General features: G+C 53.9%; 1 protein-coding gene across 3 annotated transcripts in view; it reads left to right on the top strand.

Annotated features, from left to right (window-relative positions):
- The first annotated feature begins 2167 nt into the window (after positions 1–2167).
- Positions 2168–23126, top strand: part of HSPA12B (heat shock protein family A (Hsp70) member 12B) — a 61426-nt gene continuing 40467 nt past the window's right edge. Inside the window, exons 1-4 of one of the 3 annotated variants that reach the window (XM_054030316.1) lie at positions 2169–2482; positions 3114–3229; positions 9814–9874; positions 22771–22871. In XM_054030316.1, the coding sequence (XP_053886291.1) occupies positions 9832–9874; positions 22771–22871 (144 nt within the window). In that variant the 5' untranslated portion in view covers positions 2169–2482; positions 3114–3229; positions 9814–9831. Of the gene's footprint in view, positions 2483–3113; positions 3230–9813; positions 9875–22770; positions 22872–23126 lie in introns of all 3 variants that reach the window. The other 2 variants (XM_054030317.1, XM_054030315.1) reach the window with 2 other exon arrangements.

Genomic DNA, 23126 nt, shown 5'->3' with positions numbered 1-23126 from the left:
GCTCGTGTTAGACCTTTCTCTGCTAGATTGAAGAGCCCATTGTTAAATATTTGTTCCCCACGTAGATACTTGTAGACAGTGATCAAGTCACCCTGTAACCTTCTCTGTGTTAAACCAAATAGATTGAGCTCCTTGGATGGACGAAAAAAGGTGCATGGGGATGAAGGGATAGAGAGATGGACAGAGGGTCGGGGATAGAGGTGCATGGGGATGAAGGGATAGAGAGATGGACGGAGGGATGGGGATAGAGGTGCATGGGGATGAAGGGATAGAGAGATGGACGGAGGGATGGGGATAGAGGTGCATGGGGATGAAGGGATAGAGAGATGGACGGAAGGATGGGGATAGAGGTGCATGGGGATGAAGGGATAGAGAAATGGACGGAAGGATGGGGATAGAGGTGCATGGGGATGAAGGGATAGAGAGATGGACGGAAGGATGGGGATAGAGGTGCATGGGGATGAAGGGATAGAGAGATGGGTGGAGGGATGGGGATAGAGGTGCATGGGGATGAAGGGATAGAGAGATGGATGGAGGCATGGGGATAGAGGTGCATGGAGATGAAGAGATGGACGGAGGGATGGGGATAGAGGTGCATGGGGATGAAGGGATAGAGAGATGGACAGAGGGATGGGGATAGAGATGCATGGAGATGAAGAGATGGACGGAGGGATGGGGATAGAGGTGCATGGGGATGAAGGCATAGAGAGATGGATGGAGGCATGGAGATAGAGGTGCATAGGGATGAAGGCATAGAGAGATGGATGGAGGGATGGGGATAGAGGTGCTTGGGGATGAAGGGATAGAGAGATGGATGGAGGGATGGGGATAGAGGTGCTTGGGGATGAAGGGATAGAGAGATGGATGGAGGGATGGGGATAGAGGTGCATGGGGATGAAGGGATAGAGAGATGGATGGAGAGATGGGGATAGAGGTGCATGGGGATGAAGGGATAGAGAGATGGATGGAGGGATAGGGATAGAGAGATGGAGGAGGGATGGGGATAGAGGTGCATGGGGATGAAGGGATAGAGAGATGGATGGAGGGATAGGGATAGAGAGATGGACGGAGGGATGGGGATAGAGGTGCATGGGGATGAAGGGATAGAGAGATGGACGGAGGGATGGGGATAGAGATGCATGGGGATGAAGGGATAGAGAGATGGACGGAGGGATGGGGATAGAGGTGCATGAGGATGAAGGGATAGAGAGATGGATGGAGAGATGGGGATAGAGGTGCATGGGGATGAAGGGATAGAGAGATGGATGGAGGGATAGGGATAGAGAGATGGACGGAGGGATGGGGATAGAGGTGCATGGAGATGAAGGGATAGAGAGATGGACGGAGGGATGGGGATAGAGATGCATGGGGATGAAGGGATAGAGAGATGGACGGAGGGATGGGGATAGAGGTGCATGGGGATGAAGGGATAGAGAGATGGATGGAGAGATGGGGATAGAGGTGCATGGGGATGAAGGGATAGAGAGATGGATGGAGGGATAGGGATAGAGAGATGGACGGAGGGATGGGGATAGAGGTGCATGGGGATGAAGGGATAGAGAGATGGACGGAGGGATGGGGATAGAGGTGCATGGGGATGAAGGGATAGAGAGATGGACGGAGGGATGGGGATAGAGATGCATGGGGATGAAGGGATAGAGAGATGGACGGAGGGATGGGGATAGAGGTGCATGAGGATGAAGGGATAGAGAGATAGACAGAGGGATGGGGATAGAGGTGCATGGGGATGAAGGGATAGAGAGATGGATGGAGGGATGGATAGAGGTGCATGGGAATGGATGGATACTTTGGACCCTTAGCCTCTTTATCCCTCCCTCAATTTCCAGCATACCCATCTCGGTGCCGCCCAGACCCCACTGGATGTGTTGGGAGCCTCTTATCACCGGCTGATCTCTCCCCGCAGCAGTCTTAGCAGGGAGCAGCGCCCAGTGGATCCTTGCAAAGGAGAAGAAAAAGGACTGTAAAGGGAGCGGTGAGCCCTCACCGCCCGCCGCTGGCCTCCTGCAAACAGGGGCTGCGGGGAGGCCCTGGCGTGAGCCAAGCTGGGAGTTTAGGTTTCAGTCCCTGCGGACGGCTAGCCCTGCCTCCTCCCCTCTCACATCTGCAGCTGGGATTGCAATTTGAAACACTGCCTGGGCTGGGCCAGGGCTCGGGGGTGGGAGGAAAGTACTTTGGGAAGCGAGAGGAAACCATAAAGAAAGGCAGAAGTGCAGCCGGGGTGGGCTGTCGGAGGAGAATGCGCCAAGGCCAGCAGTAGCCCTTCTTGGCATGACCGTCTGCTGGGAGAAAGGGGGGATCCGGAGACCGAGAGGAAAATCCTTGTGTGGGGGCTGAGGGCAGCTCGGACGGTCTCTGGGCTGACAGGGAACAAGCTGAGCATGGAGGAACTGCACAGCTGGATCTAAAGGCATCAGCGGCTCAGACAGGCGGGATCAAAGCTTCTCTGTGCCGCACCTCAGAGGTGAGCGTACGCTGGGCCCTTTGGGAGACCTGGGCTGGGGGTGACGCTGTGGGGCGACCTGGGACAGGGCAGCTGGCAGTCACCTGAGCTGGAGCTGGGAAGGGGCTCGGTTGCCCGCCAGCGTGAGCAGGGGAGCGCTGGAGACGGGGGCAGCGGCTGGTCTGTAATGTGGGGAGGGGAGCGTGCTCGAATGGGCTGTAACTCCGGATTCCTGGCTTCTACTGCTCGCTTGGGCAGGGAATGTGGAGCGAGCCCAGAGTGGGAGTCAGGACTTGTGGGTTCAACTCCCACCTCTGGGAGGGAGAGTGGCCTGCAAACAGGAATCTGCATTTCTGTGGGTTAGCCCTGGCTCCGCCGGCCTGGGCCGTAGCGATACCCGAGCCCTGCCGACTACCTGCCCCCGCAAAGCGTGTTGAGTTCTGCCGATGCCAAGCCAGCCCTAAGTATTGCGAACTGTTCGTGCCGGGAGGCCCGCAGTCTATTCCCACTCCGCCTCGGGGTGGACTGCCGTCCTGCTCGCTTGTCTCCTCTGGATAAAGTCATTGCCAGCAGGACAGCGACATGTTTTCAAACAAATGGCCAATGAAAACCCCGGGTCCCTGGTTCATTTGAGGCTTTTCTGTCCCAGCAGAGCCATAGACATTCTTGCTGATTGGGACAGGAGGTCAAACACTTCAGACCGGCAAACTTTACAGCTGCAGCCGAACTTCTGCAGGCCCCAAGGAGCTTCTCCATGAGGAATACTTGGTAATTCCATAGTGTTGGGTCTCAGAGCAATGATCACGCACTGATTAACTGCACCTTACGATGCCTCCCCTGCCAGGGAGAGGCTCCTAATTCCCCGCTTTATACGGGAGCTGCCCTCACCCTTCTGCCCCACCCAGCTCTGACTTCCCTGAGCTGTAGCTAATTTATTTCCCTCGCTGGTTTCCATGGAAGCAGAAATACTATAAAGCTCTAAGAAACGTTGCTTCTTAACTATTTGCAACTTGATCCAAAGCAGTAAGTGCTGGGGCGGGGCGGGGGCAGGATGATCTTCTGAGGATCCCCTTTATCTGAGATTTCCAGAGCCGAGGGGCTGGGCTCATTCGGGGAAGGGGATGTCTTCCCTGCAGAGTTATCACATCCCAGGTTAGCCGCACGGCAAAGCCCGACCCGAGTGACCATGTCCTCCCTGGTTCTGTGCACCCCCGTGTGTCAATAGGACTTCTGGGGGCGTATCCCCCGGTGCTTTGTGCTGGGGGGAGCTGAGCCGCTCTGTGAGACCTGGGGGAGAATGTGTCTGTGTTTGCGGGCACACGTGTGTCTGTGTGTGCGCCGGGCTGGGCAGGTACGTTTAGGAGGTGGCGTGACTTGGCGGAGGGTGGGTGAAGCTGCGGGCTGTGTGGAGGCGATCGTGGGTGGGGTAGGCACGTGCGTGTCGGGGGGTGTGCGCCTGAGTGCAGATAGATGGTGGGTGTGTGGTGAGGACTGTGCAAGGAGGTGTCTGTGTGTAGCTATTTGTGCGGGAGGGACAGCGTGCTTGTGCACAGGTGTGATGGGGAGTTTCGTGTGTGTGTTCACAGATGCATGTTGTATGGCATACGAGGGAACCCGCCCCAGTAAGGTGCTCGGTAGAGGACGTAGAGAAAACCCTCATTTCCCCCCCAGACAGCCCTTGAGACAACACCTCCCTCTTCCCCCTTGTGAGGCTCCTCCCACAGGCCCCCCTTGTCGCTGGGCGCCCGAGGAACGACTGTGCCTACTGGCAGTGCTAGTGGTAGCTATGTGGGCCCAGGAACAAGCCACGCTTGCATCCAAAGCTGCTGGAAAGTGGGAGCGGCTCTTAGTTCATTGCCGTCTCTCCCTCTGGTCCCTGACCCCACAGCCCCCACAGGGCTCTGCTCCCAGTCAGCCTCCGCCAGAGACACACAACCAACCCCGGGCTGGAGAGAGGGTAGCAGATACAGGAGCAACCATGCAGAGTCCAAAGACACCACATCGTTCCCGGCCTAGGGACAGGATGTGGTGCTCTACTCTCCTGTGGGTATACACGGCGCGGCAACAACCACAATGGGTTACAGGCTATGACCTCTACCTCGCAAGGCCCGGCTTCCCAGTTTGCTTTTGCTCCCAGGGAACCTGAGTTTGCGGGTCTCCTCCGAGTCTGTCAACAGCGAGAAGCTCAGCCACCGGGCGCTCTCTGCCCAAGAGGAATCCGACAGGGCCGCCCAGAGGATTCAGGGGGCCTGGGGCAAAGCAATTTTGGGGGCCCCTTCCATAAAAAAAAGTTGCAATACTATAGTAACATGTATTTGGAAATGTAAAAAATAACCAGTGAAATACATTCAAAAATTGATTTTTAATAATTTGAAAATACACAAAATACATTCTTTAAAAACATTAAATGCTTTAATAATAGTATGTATACATTTGCAATTACATAATGGGCTGTCGCTGGGTGATGGTTGGTGCCAATCGGCTGTTGCTGCCTGGGGATGGCGCTGCTGTTGCCCAGAGCTGGGTGGGGAGTTGGGCTCTGGGTTAGGGGTGCCCGGCTCACAGGGGCTGGGCTCAGAACTGGGGGTCAGGGCTGTGGGGGGATGGGGTCAGGGGGTGCCCGGCTCAGAGGGGCTGTGCTCAGAGCTGGGGGTCAGGGCTGTGGGGGGATGGGGTCAGGGAGTGTCCAGCTCAGAGGGGCTGGGCTCAGAGCTGGGGGTCAGGGCTGTGGGGGAAGGGGAAGGGTCAGGGGATGCCCGGCTCAGAGGGGCTGGGCTTGGAGCTGGGGGTCAGGGCTGTGGGGTGGGGAATGGGGTCAGGGGGGTGTCCGGCTCAGAGGGGCTGGGCTCAGAGCTGGGGGTCAGGGCTGTGGGGGGGGGAGGTCAGGGGGGTGTCTGGCTCAGAGGGGCTGGGCTCGGAGCTGGGGGTCAGGGCTGTGGGGGGATGGGGTCAGGGGGTGTCTGGCTCAGAGGGGCTGGGCTCAGAGCTGGGGGTCAGGGCTGTGGGGGGATGGGGTCAGGGGGTGTCCGGCTCAGAGGGGCTGGGCTCGGAGCTGGGGGTCAGGGCTGTGGGGGGGGTTCAGGGGGGTGTCTGGCTCAGAGGGGCTGGGCTTGGAGCTGGGGGTCAGGGCTGTGGGGGGGTGGGGTCAAGGGGGTGTCCGGCTCAGAGGGGTTTACCATGCTGCTTACTCCCGCCTCCCCTCTCTCCCGGAGCCTCAGCGCGCCGCGTCCAGGAGCGGCCCCGGACAGCGCTGCAGCGGCCTGGCTCCACGGGACCTGAGCTCCCGCCACTCGCCCCGGAGCTCACAGCCCTGCCCCCTTACCACGCGGCTCTGAGTGGGAGGAGCTCAGGCCACGCGGCTGCAGCGCTGTCCAGGGCCGTTCCTGGACGCGGCGCGCTGAGGCGCCGGGGGTTGAGGGAAGGCGAAGGCGGGGGAGGAGCCTCCGACATTCTCGTGGGGGCCTGGGGCAAATTGCGCCACTTGCCCCCCCCGGGCGGCCCTGGAATCCGATGGTGAGCGAGAGGGGAGGGCCGGGGAGATGCATGGCAGTCAGGTCTGGAGTCGGAGCTGCACGGTCCATGCCGAGGTGCATTCGCTGAGCTGTAGCAAAGGGGAGCAGGGTTGGGGTCGCGGGGGGTGCAGGAGGTGTGGATTGAGGTACCGCAGCAGAGCGGGGCGGGGCAGGCCATGAGGTTGTTATTGGACACGAGAGGCCAGGACCTTGGCTTTAGCTCTCCCGGGGCCTTGCTAAGGTGTTGTGTCTGCTACTGCCTCAGAGGAATGCTCCAGCCCTGCTGAAAACTCAGCTTCGCTTCTTGCAACCCCCTCGCGTCCTGGTGCGAACTAGCCCTGGTCCTGCGGGTGTATTTCATGAGAGCCGAGAGGATCACCGCCCACGGGGTGTGTCTGTGGTTTAGGGCCCTTCCTTCAGAGGGCCAGCCTGGCACAACTGCTGTCTAGCAGCACCCGCTCTACGTTAGTGTTCCTGCACCCAGCTCGAGAACGGAATGGGAAAGGGGATTTTAACCCCCCTGTGGCGGGGGACGCAATCTTAAGCAGGTGGATCCTTACGGCCTAGAAGCAGAAAATATCCAGCGTGCAGAGAACTGTGTCACACCATCGCTCGGCGGCTGGGAGCAGGGCCGTTATGCCAGTTCTGCACTGGCCAGGGAGCTCTTCCCAGGGGGCCGTTGTCCCTCCCTTTGCGGCTCTTGCTGGAGCCGTGCGAAGAGGCCTCGGGATACTGACAGTCAGTCCCGCTGGAGTTAACGTATCGCTTCCCTGTCTATGCTAGGCCTCTGCCCCAGCGGCGTGGGAGAGCTCCCCGCCTCGCTAGCCCGTCCTGCCACTCTACAAAGCACAGGAGTATGTACAAAGTGTTTCCCTATCGTCCAAATTAAAAGCTTCACGTTGGGGAAAGAAATCAGCAGGAGTTGGGAACCTTGTGGAAATAGCACCCTTAGCTCCCGGTCTTGCACCTTGAGCGACCCCTGCTGGCCGACCCCGAAGCAGCAGCAGCGAGCTCTGGAAAGAGCTGCTTCGCGCTTGGCCAATGGGAGAACGTTAGCGGCCAGCAGCGGGGTGGGGCGGGTGGGCTCAGAGGACTTCTCCATGACCCCTCTAAAATGTATCGCTGTCCTGATCTTCTCTTTGCTTGTCCCTTCTGCATGGGGGGGATTGTGGGTGTGGCTAAAGCCACGAGGAGCTATCGTTTTGACACCTCCCGCCAGCACGGTACGTGTTAGACAAGCTCTCTCCAGCCTGTCGCCTCGCATGCTCTCCATGGATGTGTGATGCGGGGGTTGCCAGAACAAACAGCTATCGATAATTCGTGATAAGCTGCAGCGAGAGTATTGCTACTTGCCAAGTCTGGACGAGCCGTATCTTCCCAGAGGAAGCTCGCGCTGAGTTTTCAGGATGCGATTCACAGGCCGGCCTGTTGGAAAGGAGCTAATCAACTCCTGGGAAACAATCTTTTCACTGGAGCGGCCTGCAGTTTGCAGACCAGCTTTCTCTAAGCATCAGCCTCCCGCCTATTGAGAGTCCTCCTGTAAGCTTTCAACATACAGCCCGTCTTTTACTGCTAATGGTTTATTCCTGGTGGCAGATTTAGATCCCCGGGTCCCCTCCTGCTGATCGACAGTTTTATTTACAAGGCAACAGGGGCTGCCAGAAGGGAAACGCATCTGTTTAGGGAACGGCTTGGTACCTGCCATTTTTAGCACAAGCTTTTTTCTCATGGGGCTGCTGGGACTTGGAAACTGGCTGCCTGAGTATCAGTGTGTGGGTGGGTTTGGCTTCGGATAAGGCCTCTTCCCAGATTAGCTAATCCCGGTTCTCATGCCCAGGGCCAGGGTTTCGGGAGCGAGCGTACATGCCAATCTGAAGGCCCAGTAGCCCCGGAGACATCCAGCGTGATTTGTTCTAATCTTCTGCAGAGCCTCAAGCCTGGACGGTAGCCAGGAAAATGAAGGCGTTCAGCTGATCAATATTTTTCATGCAAAATACTCTTTTTTTTAGCATAAAAAATAGCTTTTTCCAAAACCTGAAAACCGAGTTTTTGGCCCACAAATGTTTGATATTTTTTTTCTGACAAAAATGTGAAAACTTTTAAAGAGAAAACGTGCAAGTTTGTGCCCAAAACCTGACAATCAAAAACTTTTCAGCCCAAACACTTTTCCATTTCCCTCTCCAGCTCCACTCAGGAGTCCAGTGCGCCTTGTCCCAGGGAGACCGGCCCCTTTAAGAGATTATGGGTCCAGCCCCACCTGTGACTCCCTCAGCTTCCCTCCCCAGGCAGCACAGTCACATGATAGGCAGGGCATGTGGCCAGATCAGGCCTGGAGCGTACATAAGAGGGAAACCTCTAAAAAGACCAGGAGGAGAGAGAGCAGACGGCCTGTAGGGGGAATGCAGGCTGGCAGGATGGCTGTGGGCCCCCTGAAGAGGCTCCGTGAACCAGGACTGGAACTGGCTATTGGGGAAGCCGGCCTAAGCCCAGCACTGGTGCTCCAGGGTGGCCCCTGCTACGCTCCTTATCCTCATTCGTTCCTCCCGGGAATATCTCTTCCTTGTCCGTGGCCAGCACTTTGAAACCGCTGAAGAGAGGTGGCCCGCGAGGAATCCAGCCCAGGCGTCACGGGAGACCTAGCGCAGTTTGCTGGGTTGGGGCTGGATTGTTGGACAGTTCGCCAGCCCATTGGGATGGTCTCAAAGCGAACCCCCTGGTCTGAACAGCTCGGGGCTGTCAGAAATCCTGACCCGGCTCCAGAGCGAACGTTCACAGACGTCCCCTGGGTGAGGGGGTGACGAATGGCAGCTGGAGGGAGGTGGTAGGAAGAGCGCAGCTGCGGCGAGGGGTCCTGAGCAGCCGTGGGGCCCAGCTCTGAGCTGGAAATGGAGGGCGGAGGGCGAGAGGTTAGCAAGGCAGGAGAAGTGCCAGGCCAGGAGCCCAGGCAAGATCCACACGGTTGCAGCAGCCTGGCCAGGAGAGGCAATGCAGCAGAGCCACCCGCCCCCACCGTAATGGCCAAGCCAAAATCCCCCACAGCCAGCCAATCAGTAGAGAAAAAAATGTTAATTGTTTTAAAAGTGCCGGCCAATCAGAGTGGAGTAAAAAAAAAAAAGGCACAGTGGTACGGTGCCCCCTGGTGGTTGCCACCCAGGGCGATTGCTCTCCTCATCAGCCCCTCGGCCATGGGTGGGGTGGGGAAGAACAAGGCAGGAGCGGGGTCAGGGTCCGCAGAACAGGGTGTAGCAGGGCTGTAGCAGGGCATGGGCACTGCATGCCCTTCTGTCTGTCAGTTGCTGTAGCCTTCTCTAGACTAGGGGAGTTGCACCTGTGTTACCAAAGCGACCGAGTCAAACCTGTGCGAAGTCCGTAAAGCAGTGTCACCCTTTGATCACTCTCACTAGCGCTCATCTTGTTCTAGTCAAACCAGTGCAACGCTTCTAGTATAGACGATCCTAAGTGTCTGTGCTTCAGAAACACATGCCCCAACATGTCCCTAGACTGGTCCAGATGCCAGGCCAAACCCAGAAGGTCCTGAGATTTCCCATCTCATCGCTAGAGGTTCTCTGCCCCTGTGGTGACTGGCCCATCACTAGTCAGTGCAATTGTAACAACCTACCTTATCCTCAGGTAGGACTTGAATGCAGGACTTTCAGCACCAAAGCACAAACTACATCCAACAGAGCTAAAGGAGTAACTCCATTAGCTAGCAGCGGTAGTAGACTGTTGTCCTCTTTGTGGAACAGCCGCTAGCGGGGGATACAGTGAACACTTCTCAAGGGCATCTCAGGAGCATGGTAAAGACACAATGCTTACCTCTGTGTTCTTCTGAATTTGCAGCCAGGAAGGTATGTGAAGATGTCGACCTTCCTAGATCCTGGGATGCACACTCTCCAGATAGGTAAGACTTATTTGTGGGTCGGATACTTTGGTACTCAGGTGGGCTGGTGGTCAGGGCCATGTAAGTGCCTAGGCTGGGTACCATCTGTCTTGGAAGGTTTAGACACAACAAATCCTGCATCTTGGCAAGGGGTTAGACTAGATGACCCTGACGGTCCCGTCTAACACTGATTGTAGGTTTCTAGGTAGTTCGATATGGTAGAGACAAGTATTAGTGGATTATAGCTGGCATGCTGTTAGTTAGAGAAATTATTGGATGTGGTCCATGGAAAGAAACGCGGAGCAATGGGACAAAATTAAGAAAAGGAAAACTTAGGCTTAACATCAGGAAAACCCTCCTGACAGTGAGATGTTCTGCTGGGCTGTGGAATCGTCGCCCACAGGAAGGGGTGGATGCTTCAGAGCTCAGGGCTCTTCCCACAAGCCCGGTCAGAGCACTGAAATGTGCTGTGATCTAATAGTTCTTTGCCAGCACCTCATAGATTATACCACCAGCAGAGCCCAATGGGGAGGAGAGAGCTCAGTGGTTTGAACATTGGCCTGCTAAACACAGGGTTGTAAGTTCAATCCTTGAGGGGGCCATTTAGGGATCTGAGGCAAAAATCTGTCTGGGGATTGGTCCTGCTTTGAGCAGGGGGTTGGACTAGATGACCTCCAGAGGTCCCTTCCAACCCTGATATTCTATGATCATGTAGTGTGACCTCCTATATAACAGACATCATAGAGCTGCCCATGATTAATTTATGTTTGAATTAGGGAACATCCACTCTTGATGTGAAAATGACCTGTGATGGAGAATCCACCATAACTTGTTCCAGTGGTTAATTACCCTCACTGTTAAACCTTGTTTCCAGTCTGAGTTTGTCTAGCTTCAACTTCCAGCCATTGGATCTTGTGGTACCAATGTCTGCTGGCCTGAAAAGCCCTCGGTTCTCAAATTTCTGTTCCCCATGGAGCTATTTACTGCCTATGACCAAGTCCACCCTGGAAGCTTCTCTTGGTTAAACTAAACAGATTGAGTTTATGTCTAAGATTCTTTGACATCACTGGTGCAAGGATGTAGGCGGAGCTTTACACATTTACTTTATTACAGTGCCCACCGCTCCCAGCCTCCTTCTGTTATGAAGCCATTGCCGTCCGAGCGGGGTGTGGTTCGAAAGAGAAAGCCAGAGACTGAGGACTCTAAAGATGGGGCTGAGCCAAACCAACCCAATATCCTGCAAGGGGGGTTTTATGCGCACTCACATTTTGCAGTTAGCCTCGCTTTCCAGACCTGGCCAAACCCAAGACCTGGCTGCCGACAACTTTACATTTCGGTGGGGTTCAAACTTTTGTGCCAAGTTTCACAGTGCTGGCTTAGCCTTTAGTTAATAACCAGCCTGAAGACGAGCCGGCAGAGCCTGTAGCCACCATAAGAAATGTTACCATAGGAAATATTCTACAGCAGCACCTGGCTTGCGGATCAGCCATGCCCTGCAGAGTCCTGCCTGGATGGAATATTTTGAGAACCCGGCAGGGTGTGTGTGTGTGTGCGGGGGAGAGATATGCAGAGAAAATGGCCCAGGAGAGGGATCTGCAGAATGAAAGAGCTTGACAGCTACTTGCCTTCTGTAATGTAGCACATGCTTGGGATGTGTCACTACTGTCTTGTGGGCCAGTGAATCATAGAATCATAGAATATCAGGGTTGGAAGAGACCTCAGGAAGTCATCTAGTCCAACCCCCTGCTCAAAGCAGGATCAACCCCAACTAAATCATCCCAGCCAGGGCTTTGTCAAGCTGGGCCTTAAAAACCTCTAAGGATGGAGATACCACCACCTCCCATAACCCATTCCAGTGCTTCACCACCCTCCTAGTGAAATAGTGTTTCCTAATATCCAACCTAAACCTCCCCCACTGCAACTTGAGACCATTACTCCTTGTTCTGTCATCTGCCACCACTGAGAACAGTCTAGATCCATCCCCTTTCAAACCCCCTTCAGGTAGTTGAAGGCTGCTATCAAATCCCCCCTCACTCTTCTCTTCTGCAGACTTAATAAGCCCAGTTCCCTCAGCCTCTCCTAGTAAGTCATGTGCTCCAGCCCCCTGATCATTTTCGTTGCCCTTCGCTGGACTCTCTCCAATTTATCCACATTCTTGTAGTGTGGGGCCCAAAACTGGACGCAATACTCCAGATGTGGCCTCACCAGTGCTGAATAGAGGGGAATAATCACTTCCCTCGATCTGCTGGCAATGCTCCTACTAATGCAGTCCAATGTGCCATTAGCCTTCTTGGCAACAAGGGCACACTGCTGACTCATATCCAGCTTCTCAACCACTGTAATCCCCAGGTCCTTTTCTGCAGAACTGCTGCTTAGCCAGTTGGTCCCCAGCCTGTAGCAGTGCATGGGATTCTTCTGTCCTAAGTGCAGGACTCTGCACTTGTCCTTGTTGAACCTCATCAGATTTCTTTTAGCCTAATCCTCCAATTTGTCTAGGTCACTCTGGACCCTATCCCTACCCTCCAGCGTATCTACCACTCCCCCCAGCTTAGTATCATCCGAAAACTTGCTGAGGGTGCAATCCATCCCATCATCCAGATCATTAATGAAGATGTTGAACAAAACTGGCCCCAAGACTGACCCTTGGGGCACTCTGCTTGATACCGGCTGCCAACTAGACATGGAGCCATTGATCACTACCTGTTGAGCCTGATGATCTAGCCAGCTTTCTATCCACCTTACAGTCCATTAATCTAATCCATATTTCTTTAACTTGCTGGCAAGAATACTGTGGGAGACCATATCAAAAGCTTTGCTAAAGTCAAGATATATCACATCCACTGCTTTCCCCATATCCACGGAGCCAGTTATCTCATCGTAGAAGGCAATCAGGTTGGTCAGGCATGACTTGCCCTTGGTGAATCCATGTTGACTGTTCCTGATCACCTTCCTCTCCTCCGAGTGCTTCAAAATGGATTCCTTGAGGACCTGCTCCATGATTTTTCCAGCGACTGAGGTGAGGCTGACCGGTCTGTAGTTCCCGGGATTCGCCTTCTTCCCGTTTTTAGAGACGGGCACTACATTTGCCTTTTTCCAGTTGTCCAGGACCTCTCCTGATCGCCATGAGTTTTCAAAGATAATGGCCAATGGCTCTGCAGTCACATCAGCCAACTCCCTCAGCACCCTTGGATGCAGCGCATCCGGCCCCATGGACTTGTGCACGTCCAGCTTTTCTAAACAGTCCTTAACCTGCTCTTTCACCACAGAGGGCTGGTCACCTCCTCCCCATACTGTGCTGCCCAGTGCAGCAGTTTGGGAGCTGATCTTGTCTGTGAAGACCAAGACAAAAAAAAGCATTGAGTACTTCAGCTTTTTCCATATCGTCTGTCACTAGGTTGCCTCCCCCATTCAGTAAGGGACCCACACTTTCCCTGACCACCTTCTTGTTGCTAACATACCTGTAGAAACACTTCTTGTTACTCTTAACATCCCTTGCCAGCTGCAACTCCAGTTGTGTTTGACTGTTGGTGTGTTGGGCCCAGAGCCCAAAGCCTGCCACATCCATTGAAGCTAGTGGGAGCTGCAGGTACTTGGCAGCAATAAAAAGAAAGGGAGTTTTGTGGTTAAAGCGCTAGCGTAGGACTCTGGAGAGTTGGGTTCAAATCCTGGCTCAGGCATAGATACCCTGTGTAACCTTGGCCTTACTCTTTCTGTGCCTTCCCCTCCATTTGTAAAATAGGGGAGATCATCTTTCCCTTGCCTCTTTAGATTGCAAGCTGCTTGTGTCCCACAATGGACCTGTGCAGAGCCCAGCACGGTGGGGCCCCGATCTCAGTTGTGCCCTCTCTGTGCTACTGTGATCCAGTCAGACATTCTCCAGTGTCCAGCCCACCTTCTCCCAGGCAGTTCCAGACTCCTGTCCTTACCACCTTAGCTGGCTGCCTCCTCCTTTCAGAATCCAACAGGAAGCTGCCCACCTGCTCCATTCTGCTCCACCATCCTCTTTGTCCTCCCTTCCCTGCTCTCTCGGCCAGAACCAACCTCTTCTCCTTCCCCATCACATAATCTCACCCCCTCTTCTTCTCTGCAGCTCCCACAACCTCTGGGCCCTTTACCAAGTCCCATCTCACTGCAGACACTCCGCTGAAAAGCTCACCGCGCCCCTTTGAAATTTCTCTCTCCACCCGCTGGTATGATTTCTTATTTAGCTCGGCAATTGGGTTACGTACAATAGCTCTGCACCACGCTTTGCAACGCAGTTGGTTTGATATTATTTATTATTTAGCTGGGCAATTGGATTATGTACAAGAACCCTGCACAGCGCTTTGCAATGCAGTTTGTTTGGGGAGACACCGCCCCAGACAAAATTGTTTCATGGCGTCTCTAGCTCCCAAAGCAACGGTTTATTAAAGCGTTTCCTAATTCAGCCCTGACTCCCCGCATGGTTCCCACCGGGCTGGTCTCTTCCCATTAAGTTAAAAAGTCCTGACTGACTTTCCTTTTTGTTTAAAATCAAATATTAATGCCCCGGACAGTGAAACCCACTTAGAAAACAGGCACAAATGGAATGAAGCCGTGTCTTCTCAGGCAGTGATTCTAGGCCCAGCTGGTAGCGAGTGACTGTAACGAATCCCAGAAGAAATCGTAGAGCAATGTTCAGAAACGTACAATATCTGCTTCTGCTGCCGCTTTGCTGGTTAACCTGGGAGAGGCATGGCACCTGTCAGCTAGCGAGACAGATACATGCAGTGAGCTCAGCCAGCAGCCTTTACGGGGGTGGGGTGGGGGGGACAGTGCAGAGAGCAGCGCGCTAACCTAAAACTTGGCAAAGCTCGATTCAGTTCCCTGCTCTTGGGCGAGGCATTTCCTTTCCTTGGGCCACAATTCCCCATCTATAAAAGAAGGACACCGGCACTGCCCTGCCTCATAGAGGTGTTATACATCACAGATGGTTCAAGCACTCGTACGATGGCGATGTGTGGCCACAGAAGTACAATAGATTCAACGCTCCCCGAAATGCAAGCGCTGTTTGTGTCTGACTGCGGCAGGCAGCTCCCAAAGGCTTGCGGTTTTCCCTGGCACTTTTATTTGTCGTTCGCTTATTTCTGCCTGGGACACTGGAGTCAGATCTGGTCTCAGGTGCAGGGAAAGGGGTGTCAGTATCTTCCCCAGGGACACGCGGCTCGTGGGCAGCCTCTGACAAGGCTTAAATAACTTTCCCGAACTTGAATGCATTGAGCCTCGCCACGGAGGTTGTATTACAGGTGGGGAAACCGAGGCACAGAGCAGGGGCATGACTTGCACACACTGAATCAGTGTCACAGAGCGAGGATGAGAGCGCAGGCGACCGCAGCCTGCAGTTCTACCCGCTAGGCCATACTGCCCCGCCCTGGACAAGAACCGCCTCACTCTGGCCAGTGGAAGGAGGTGGCACTAAGCTTGTGTGGTTCAGTGAGGAAAAAAGAAGTCTTTCCTTCCTCTGAGCCAAAACCTCTGCTTGTCCTAAGCTGGCGTCGCTGGTTGGATGGGTTCTAAGCTCCTGGAGTTTGACCTTTTTGCCGTCCTGAATCCCAGATAAGCTTCCTACATTCTGATCCGCAGCCAGGCCTAGCGATGCTGAGATGGGCATAGCCAGAACTGTTCCCTTCCCCCAGCAGGGTGGGAGCGGTCGGAGACACATCCTAGGCTTGCCAGTTTTGGTTGGATGGATTCCTGGAGGTTTCCTCACATGACATAATCTTTAATTAAAGACTAATCTTTAATTCCCGGAGAGTCCAGTACAATTCTGGAGGTTTGGCAACCCTAACACATCCGGATGTTGGTCTTGTTTTGTATACGGCGTGGGCTGCAGAACTTTGACAATCTCCCTGTCGCTAGGCGGAGCGAGGGTTGCCAGGTGTCCGGTTTTCGACCAGACTGCCCAGTTGAAAAGGGACCCTGGCAGCTCTGGTCGGCACTGCTGACCGGGCTGTTAAAAGTCCAGTCAGTGGCGCAGAGGGGGCCTGCACCCCCAGCCCAGAGCCCTCACCCGCTCCCGCACCTCAATCTTCTGCAGGGATGTTCGGTTTTGTGTGATTGGAAAGTTGGCAACCCTCAGTGGAGCCAGCCAGCAATGGGGCAGAACCAGAGATACAAACACTCGCAGCCTACTTGGATCAGGAGAGCGTTGGACGGGATACTCTTCACCTTGCAGAGTGGGAATCAGACCGGGGCCCATCTTCAGGCTGCGATTTGCAATCACACTTCAGGGTTGTAGACACTGATACCCAGGGTGCCAACCGCCCCGTTTTATAGCCGTTCAGCTCCACACTCTGCGGCTGCCTTTCCCCAGCCCAGCCGCTGCTGAGTCTGGATCCAGCCGTGAACTCTGCCGCCCGGGCCCGTGGCCAGACAAAGCCTGGGGCAGTTACGGCTCTTTGCTGAGTGCAGCCCCGGACCCCGTTGGCAGGGGCAGCTGCCAAGTGGCGAAGTGAAAACCAGCCCCGCCCCGCCCCGCCCCCTCCCCTGGTCTCCCCGGGCCAACAGCTGGAGACTGTCAGTCAGCAAGTGCTCTCCCAGGCAGGGTGATTAACTCTCGCTCCTAATTGGAACCATGTGCCCGGAGCAGTGCGGCGGGGCAGGCGGGGGCGGAGCGTGGCTGGTCACTCTGCAGGGGCGAGGGCCAGGTTCCAGCATACAGCGCTTACTGGGGCTCCCGCCATCCCTGGATCTCGCCGTGCTGGGGGTCGGCCGTATCCCATCACCTCCCTCTGCCTAGTGGGGGATCAGAATGCACAAGGGACTGGCTGAGGGGCAGGGGGCAGAAATGGCAGCAAAACCCCTTAGGGCTGGCATAGTCCATCTGCGCGGACTCCGTGCTGAGACGGGTGGCTTGGAGTTGATGGTGGACAAACAGACCAGCCAGTTCTGCAGGGACCAGTCGTTATTCTTTCTTTAAGCATCAACTCCTGCGTTGCTGGAGACAAACGTTAGCTACTAACGGGTAGCTGGTGAGCTCGATACCTTAAAGCATGAAAACAGGGGGTAATAGTAACCAGAGATGGCTTCAAGCTGCCAAATCTCCATTGGGATCCAAATACTTCCAAGTTTTGGGTGTGAGGGGGGGAGGAGAGGGGGTTTGCATCGATTTGAATCACAGCAGAGCTCCTATTTTACAAACCCGTTGGGGCTTGAGGAATTCACAACATCGGCAGCTCATAAAGCCGAACATCTCAGATCACAGTGGGCCGAGTGCACACCACATCGCTTTCTTCTTGGCCCTCAACCCCCTGCCAAGCCATTTCAATGCACCGACGGCATCGGAATGCGAAGGGGTGTCAGCTTGTCCTGCAGCAACGTCACTTTTGTTGCGTGGTTTTTTCTTTTCCGTCTGGAAACGTGACTCGTCGAACTGGTCGCTCGTCGGACGGGTGCTTGTAAAAATCACGGTTTTACTGTCACAGCTTTTAAGACCAGAAGACGCCATTAGATCATCTGATCTGACTGTCTGTATCGCACGGGCCAGAGAGGTTCCCCCAGATACCCTGCATTGCGACTAAGAACTAAAGCTTCTTCCAGAAAGACATTCAGTCTGGATCTGAAGACTCCAAAAGATGGAGAACCCACCACTTCCCTTAGTGGTTTGTTCCCAGGGGCGGTGGTAGGGTGACTAGACAGCAAGTGTGAAAAATCGGGACAGGGGTTGGGGGGTAATAGGAGCCTATATAAGAAAAAGTCCCCAAAATCAGGACTGTCCCTATAAAATCGGGACATCTGGTCACCCTAGGCAGTGGGAATTGTAGGCCAGGGGCAGCTAAGCCTTCCCACACAGCCAGGCGTGGCCTCGACCACGCTCCGCCTTGAGGCCCACTTCTGCATCCCACTCTTCCCTCAGGGCCCTGCCCACACTGCTCCTCTTCCCACCCTCACTCAGCCTCTCCCCCAAAGCCAGTGGGGACTGGGGCTGGGGTTCGGGCCGGTGGGTCGGCAGCCTGAGGCTCGGGCTGGTCAGAGTAGCTGGGGTGGGCCGGCTGGGGCAGGCTGGGGCAGCCAGCAGGCCGGGACTTGGGGCGGCTGGGGTGGGGGTCTTCCATCCACAATCGGGAGCTCAGGGCTCCGGTGGAGACAGGGGGCAGAAGGGGCAGGGTAGGGGTGGGGCCTCAGGCGGAAGGGGCAGGGGCTAGCTAGGGGGTTTCATATACCACCCATGTTTGTTCCAATGGTTAATCACCCGCACTGTTAAAAAACTGTGCCCGTGTTCTTGTTCTGCCTTCCTCCGCTAGAGTCAAGAGCCCTTTACCTGGTACTTTCTCCCCAAAGAATGTCCTTATAGACTGTAATCAAGTCACCTCTCAATCTTTTATAAGCTAAGCAGGTTGATCAATTGAAGTCACTCACTCTAAGGCATTTTCTCCAGCCCTTGCATCGTTTTTCTGGCTCTTTTCTGCACTTTCTGCAACTTTCAACACCCCTTTTCCAAATGTGGACACCAGAACTGGATGCAGTATTCCAGTATCAGTCTCCACAATGCCATATGCGGAGATAAAATCACCTCCCCGCTCCTACTGCCCACTCCCCTGTGTATCCATGCAAGGATCGCATTGGCCCTTTTGGATGCAATATTCCACTGGAAGCTCACATTGAGTTGTTTGTCCACTCTGACCCGTACTCCCTCTCAGAGTCGCTGCTGTCCAGAATACAGTCCCCCATGTTGGAGGGGTGGCCTGCATCCTTTATTTCTAGATGTATGACCTTGCATTTCGCTAACACATTTTGTTTGAATGAGCCTCAGTTACCAAATGATCCAGATCGCTTTGTACGTCTGCCCTGTCCTCAGCGTTAATTACCACTCCTCTGATCTTTGCAAATTTGATCAGCAGTGACTTTCTATTCACTTCCAGGTCATCGATAAAAATGTTGAACAGCATTGGGCCTAGCACCAATCTACGTGGAACCCTACAAGAAACACCCCCATTCAATAATGCTTCCTCATTAGCTAATTACTTTTTGACATCTATCAGTTAGCCAGACCATAGAACCATAGGCTAGGGTTGGAAGAGACCTCAGGAGGTCATCTAGTCCAACCCCCCGCTCAAAGCAGGACGTTAGTCCAATCCCCTGCTCAAAGCAGGACGTTAGTCCAATCCCCTGCTCAAAGTGGGACGTTAGTCCAATCCCCTGCTCAAAGTGGGACGTTAGTCCAATCCCCTGCTCAAAGCGGGACGTTAGTCCAATCCCCTGCTCAAAGCGGGACGTTAGTCCAATCCCCTGCTCAAAGTGGGACGTTAGTCCAATCCCCTGCTCAAAGCGGGACGTTAGTCCAATCCCCTGCTCAAAGCAGGACGTTAGTCCAATCCCCTGCTCAAAGCAGGACGTTAGTCCAATCCCCTGCTCAAAGCAGGACGTTAGTCCAATCCCCTGCTCAAAGCAGGACGTTAGTCCAATCCCCTGCTCAAAGCAGGACGTTAGTCCAATCCCCTGCTCAAAGCAGGACGTTAGTCCAATCCCCTGCTCAAAGCGGGACGTTAGTCCAATCCCCTGCTCAAAGCGGGACGTTAGTCCAATCCCCTGCTCAAAGCGGGACGTTAGTCCAATCCCCTGCTCAAAGCAGGACGTTAGTCCAATCCCCTGCTCAAAGCAGGACGTTAGTCCAATCCCCTGCTCAAAGCAGGACGTTAGTCCAATCCCCTGCTCAAAGCAGGACGTTAGTCCAATCCCCTGCTCAAAGCGGGACGTTAGTCCAATCCCCTGCTCAAAGCGGGACGTTAGTCCAATCCCCTGCTCAAAGCAGGACGTTAGTCCAATCCCCTGCTCAAAGCAGGACGTTAGTCCAATCCCCTGCTCAAAGCGGGACGTTAGTCCAATCCCCTGCTCAAAGCGGGACGTTAGTCCAATCCCCTGCTCAAAGCAGGACGTTAGTCCAATCCCCTGCTCAAAGCGGGACGTTAGTCCAATCCCCTGCTCAAAGCGGGACGTTAGTCCAATCCCCTGCTCAAAGCAGGACGTTAGTCCAATCCCCTGCTCAAAGCAGGACGTTAGTCCAATCCCCTGCTCAAAGCAGGACGTTAGTCCAATCCCCTGCTCAAAGCAGGACGTTAGTCCAATCCCCTGCTCAAAGCAGGACGTTAGTCCAATCCCCTGCTCAAAGCGGGACGTTAGTCCAATCCCCTGCTCAAAGTGGGACGTTAGTCCAATCCCCTGCTCAAAGCGGGACGTTAGTCCAATCCCCTGCTCAAAGCGGGACGTTAGTCCAATCCCCTGCTCAAAGCAGGACGTTAGTCCAATCCCCTGCTCAAAGCAGGACGTTAGTCCAATCCCCTGCTCAAAGCAGGACGTTAGTCCAATCCCCTGCTCAAAGCAGGACGTTAGTCCAATCCCCTGCTCAAAGCGGGACGTTAGTCCAATCCCCTGCTCAAAGCGGGACGTTAGTCCAATCCCCTGCTCAAAGCAGGACGTTAGTCCAATCCCCTGCTCAAAGCAGGACGTTAGTCCAATCCCCTGCTCAAAGCGGGACGTTAGTCCAATCCCCTGCTCAAAGCGGGACGTTAGTCCAATCCCCTGCTCAAAGCAGGACGTTAGTCCAATCCCCTGCTCAAAGCGGGACGTTAGTCCAATCCCCTGCTCAAAGCGGGACGTTAGTCCAATCCCCTGCTCAAAGCAGGACGTTAGTCCAATCCCCTGCTCAAAGCAGGATGTTAGTCCAATCCCCTGCTCAAAGCAGGACGTTAGTCCAATCCCCTGCTCAAAGCAGGACGTTAGTCCAATCCCCTGCTCAAAGCAGGACGTTAGTCCAATCCCCTGCTCAAAGCAGGACGTTAGTCCAATCCCCTGCTCAAAGCGGGACGTTAGTCCAATCCCCTGCTCAAAGTGGGATGTTAGTCCAATCCCCTGCTCAAAGCAGGACGTTAGTCCAATCCCCTGCTCAAAGCAGGACGTTAGTCCAATCCCCTGCTCAAAGCAGGACGTTAGTCCAATCCCCTGCTCAAAGCGGGACGTTAGTCCAATCCCCTGCTCAAAGCAGGACGTTAGTCCAATCCCCTGCTCAAAGCAGGACGTTAGTCCAATCCCCTGCTCAAAGCGGGACGTTAGTCCAATCCCCTGCTCAAAGCGGGACGTTAGTCCAATCCCCTGCTCAAAGCGGGACGTTAGTCCAATCCCCTGCTCAAAGCGGGACGTTAGTCCAATCCCCTGCTCAAAGCAGGACGTTAGTCCAATCCCCTGCTCAAAGCAGGACGTTAGTCCAATCCCCTGCTCAAAGCAGGACGTTAGTCCAATCCCCTGCTCAAAGCGGGACGTTAGTCCAATCCCCTGCTCAAAGCAGGACGTTAGTCCAATCCCCTGCTCAAAGCGGGACGTTAGTCCAATCCCCCGCTCAAAGCAGGACGTTAATCTATTTGAACACGTGCTTTACTGAGGTTGTATAGTGCTATTTTTTTTAATTAGAATGTTGTGTTGTACTAAGAGAAAGGCCTTACAGAAGTCTAGGTATATTACATCTGAGCAGTTACCTTTATCAATAACACTTATCTCACCAAAAATGAGATCATGTTTGTTTGACAGGACCTATGTTCCCTAAAGCCATTTTGACTGGCATGAATTGTAGTGCCATCCTTTCATTTTTATTGATTGAATCCTGTATCAACCGTCCACTATTTTTTCTGGGATTGATGTCAGGCTAACTGGCCTATAATTACCTGAGTCGTCCCACTTGTCCTTTTTGAATATTGGCACAACATTAGCACTCTTCCGGGCTTATGGAATTGCCCCAGTATGCCAAGATTTATTAGAAATGAGCAGAAACGGGTCAGAGATCTCCTTGGCCCACTCTTATCGGACTCTTGGGTGAAAGTTAGCCGGGCCTGCTGATTTTTAAACATTCGTCCATAGTAGATGCTGTTTAACATCCTCCTTACTTACTAATGGACTGGAAAGTACGAGTGCACCATCCTGCTTCTTGCTAAATAGAGAATGGAAATATTTATTGAACACCTCTGCCTCTTCTGTGTCAGTGTTAACAGTTTTACCATTCCCATCTAGTAATGGGCATGTACCATTACTAAGATTCCTTTTTTTCCTGATATACTTTAAAAAACCTTTCTTATTGTCCTTAGCCCTGCCTGCCATGGATTTTTTCCTGTTGTCTTTAGCTTCCCTTATCAATTTTATACACTTTGTATTCTTTAATTTACATATTAATTACTATATACTTCTTCTTTTTTGTCCATCTGTTGTTATTTCTAATTGCTGTCTTCACTTTCCCTCTTAACCAAGATTGGCTTTTACCCAAAGTTATGGAATCGTGTTTTTTTGGCCATCTAGTAAACTCTTCTTAAAGGACTCCTGGTTTTCATCTGTCTGAATTTTTCCTCCCAATCGATTTCACTGGTCCCATTGGGGTTAGAGCCCAGGTCCTGCTTTAACTCAGTCTGGAACCTGCCCACTTTGCAGCACAAATGCAAAAATCACTGGAGTGCTGATAGTCCTCCATTGACTTCCCACAATTCCCCCCAAAGGAGAGACAAGTTCTTCTGCTGTTGACTGGGAAAGACCCCTAGAGCGTCTGAACACAAAGAATTGTGGGATACGCCCCCAGACACACACGGGCAAGCGCAGAAACGGTGGGTCGGATTTTGAGGTGCGCATGCGCACGCCCAGGCGAGGCTAACCTGGTGCCCAGATCTGGTGCCAATCACCTGGGCTAACCGGGCAGTGAAGACAGACTCTGAATGCGGTCAGGACACTAGCAGGGGCTAGAGAGCTACAGCGTGCAGTGCGTTACAAGGCCCATCGTTCTCCCCAGCACAGGTGGGGAAACAGCAGTAAATGGGCCTGATGTCATGTAAGAGTCACTAGCAGGGCCCGGTGCCTTCGCCATGGTGCTGGCGGTTTGCAGGAATGGATCCAGTGCTGTTCTAATCCTTATTCTGTTTGTTTGCCAGGTACAAACGGCGAGAGCTCTCAGACGCCGTCCCCACCCAGTTCCCCAGGAATGCACAACGAGAGCTGCAGCATCGCGCCACTCACACCCTCCCAGTCACCTGTAAGCCACAGAACCCCTTTAACGCCACCGCCGGGTCATCTGGGGTACCCCTGGGGTGCAGCTCCTTGAGCGTGGCCATCCAATTGTTCTTTGCTCCATTCCTTCTCTGGCCATGTTCTGCCACCATCCACGGCCTTGTTGAATTGGTCCAGCTACCAAATTATGGGCGATAGGGCATGGTCTGGTCGGCCCCACTGCACACTGTGGGCCAGTTCTCTGAGGAAGTGGCCAGCCAAGAAGTGGCCCAGTGTCAGA

This window comes from Malaclemys terrapin, chromosome 5 (assembly GCF_027887155.1).
Source record: "Malaclemys terrapin pileata isolate rMalTer1 chromosome 5, rMalTer1.hap1, whole genome shotgun sequence".
Taxonomy (NCBI): domain Eukaryota; kingdom Metazoa; phylum Chordata; order Testudines; family Emydidae; genus Malaclemys; species Malaclemys terrapin.
Note: the sequence above shows the minus strand (reverse complement) of the source record. Positions and strands in the feature narration are given on the sequence as shown.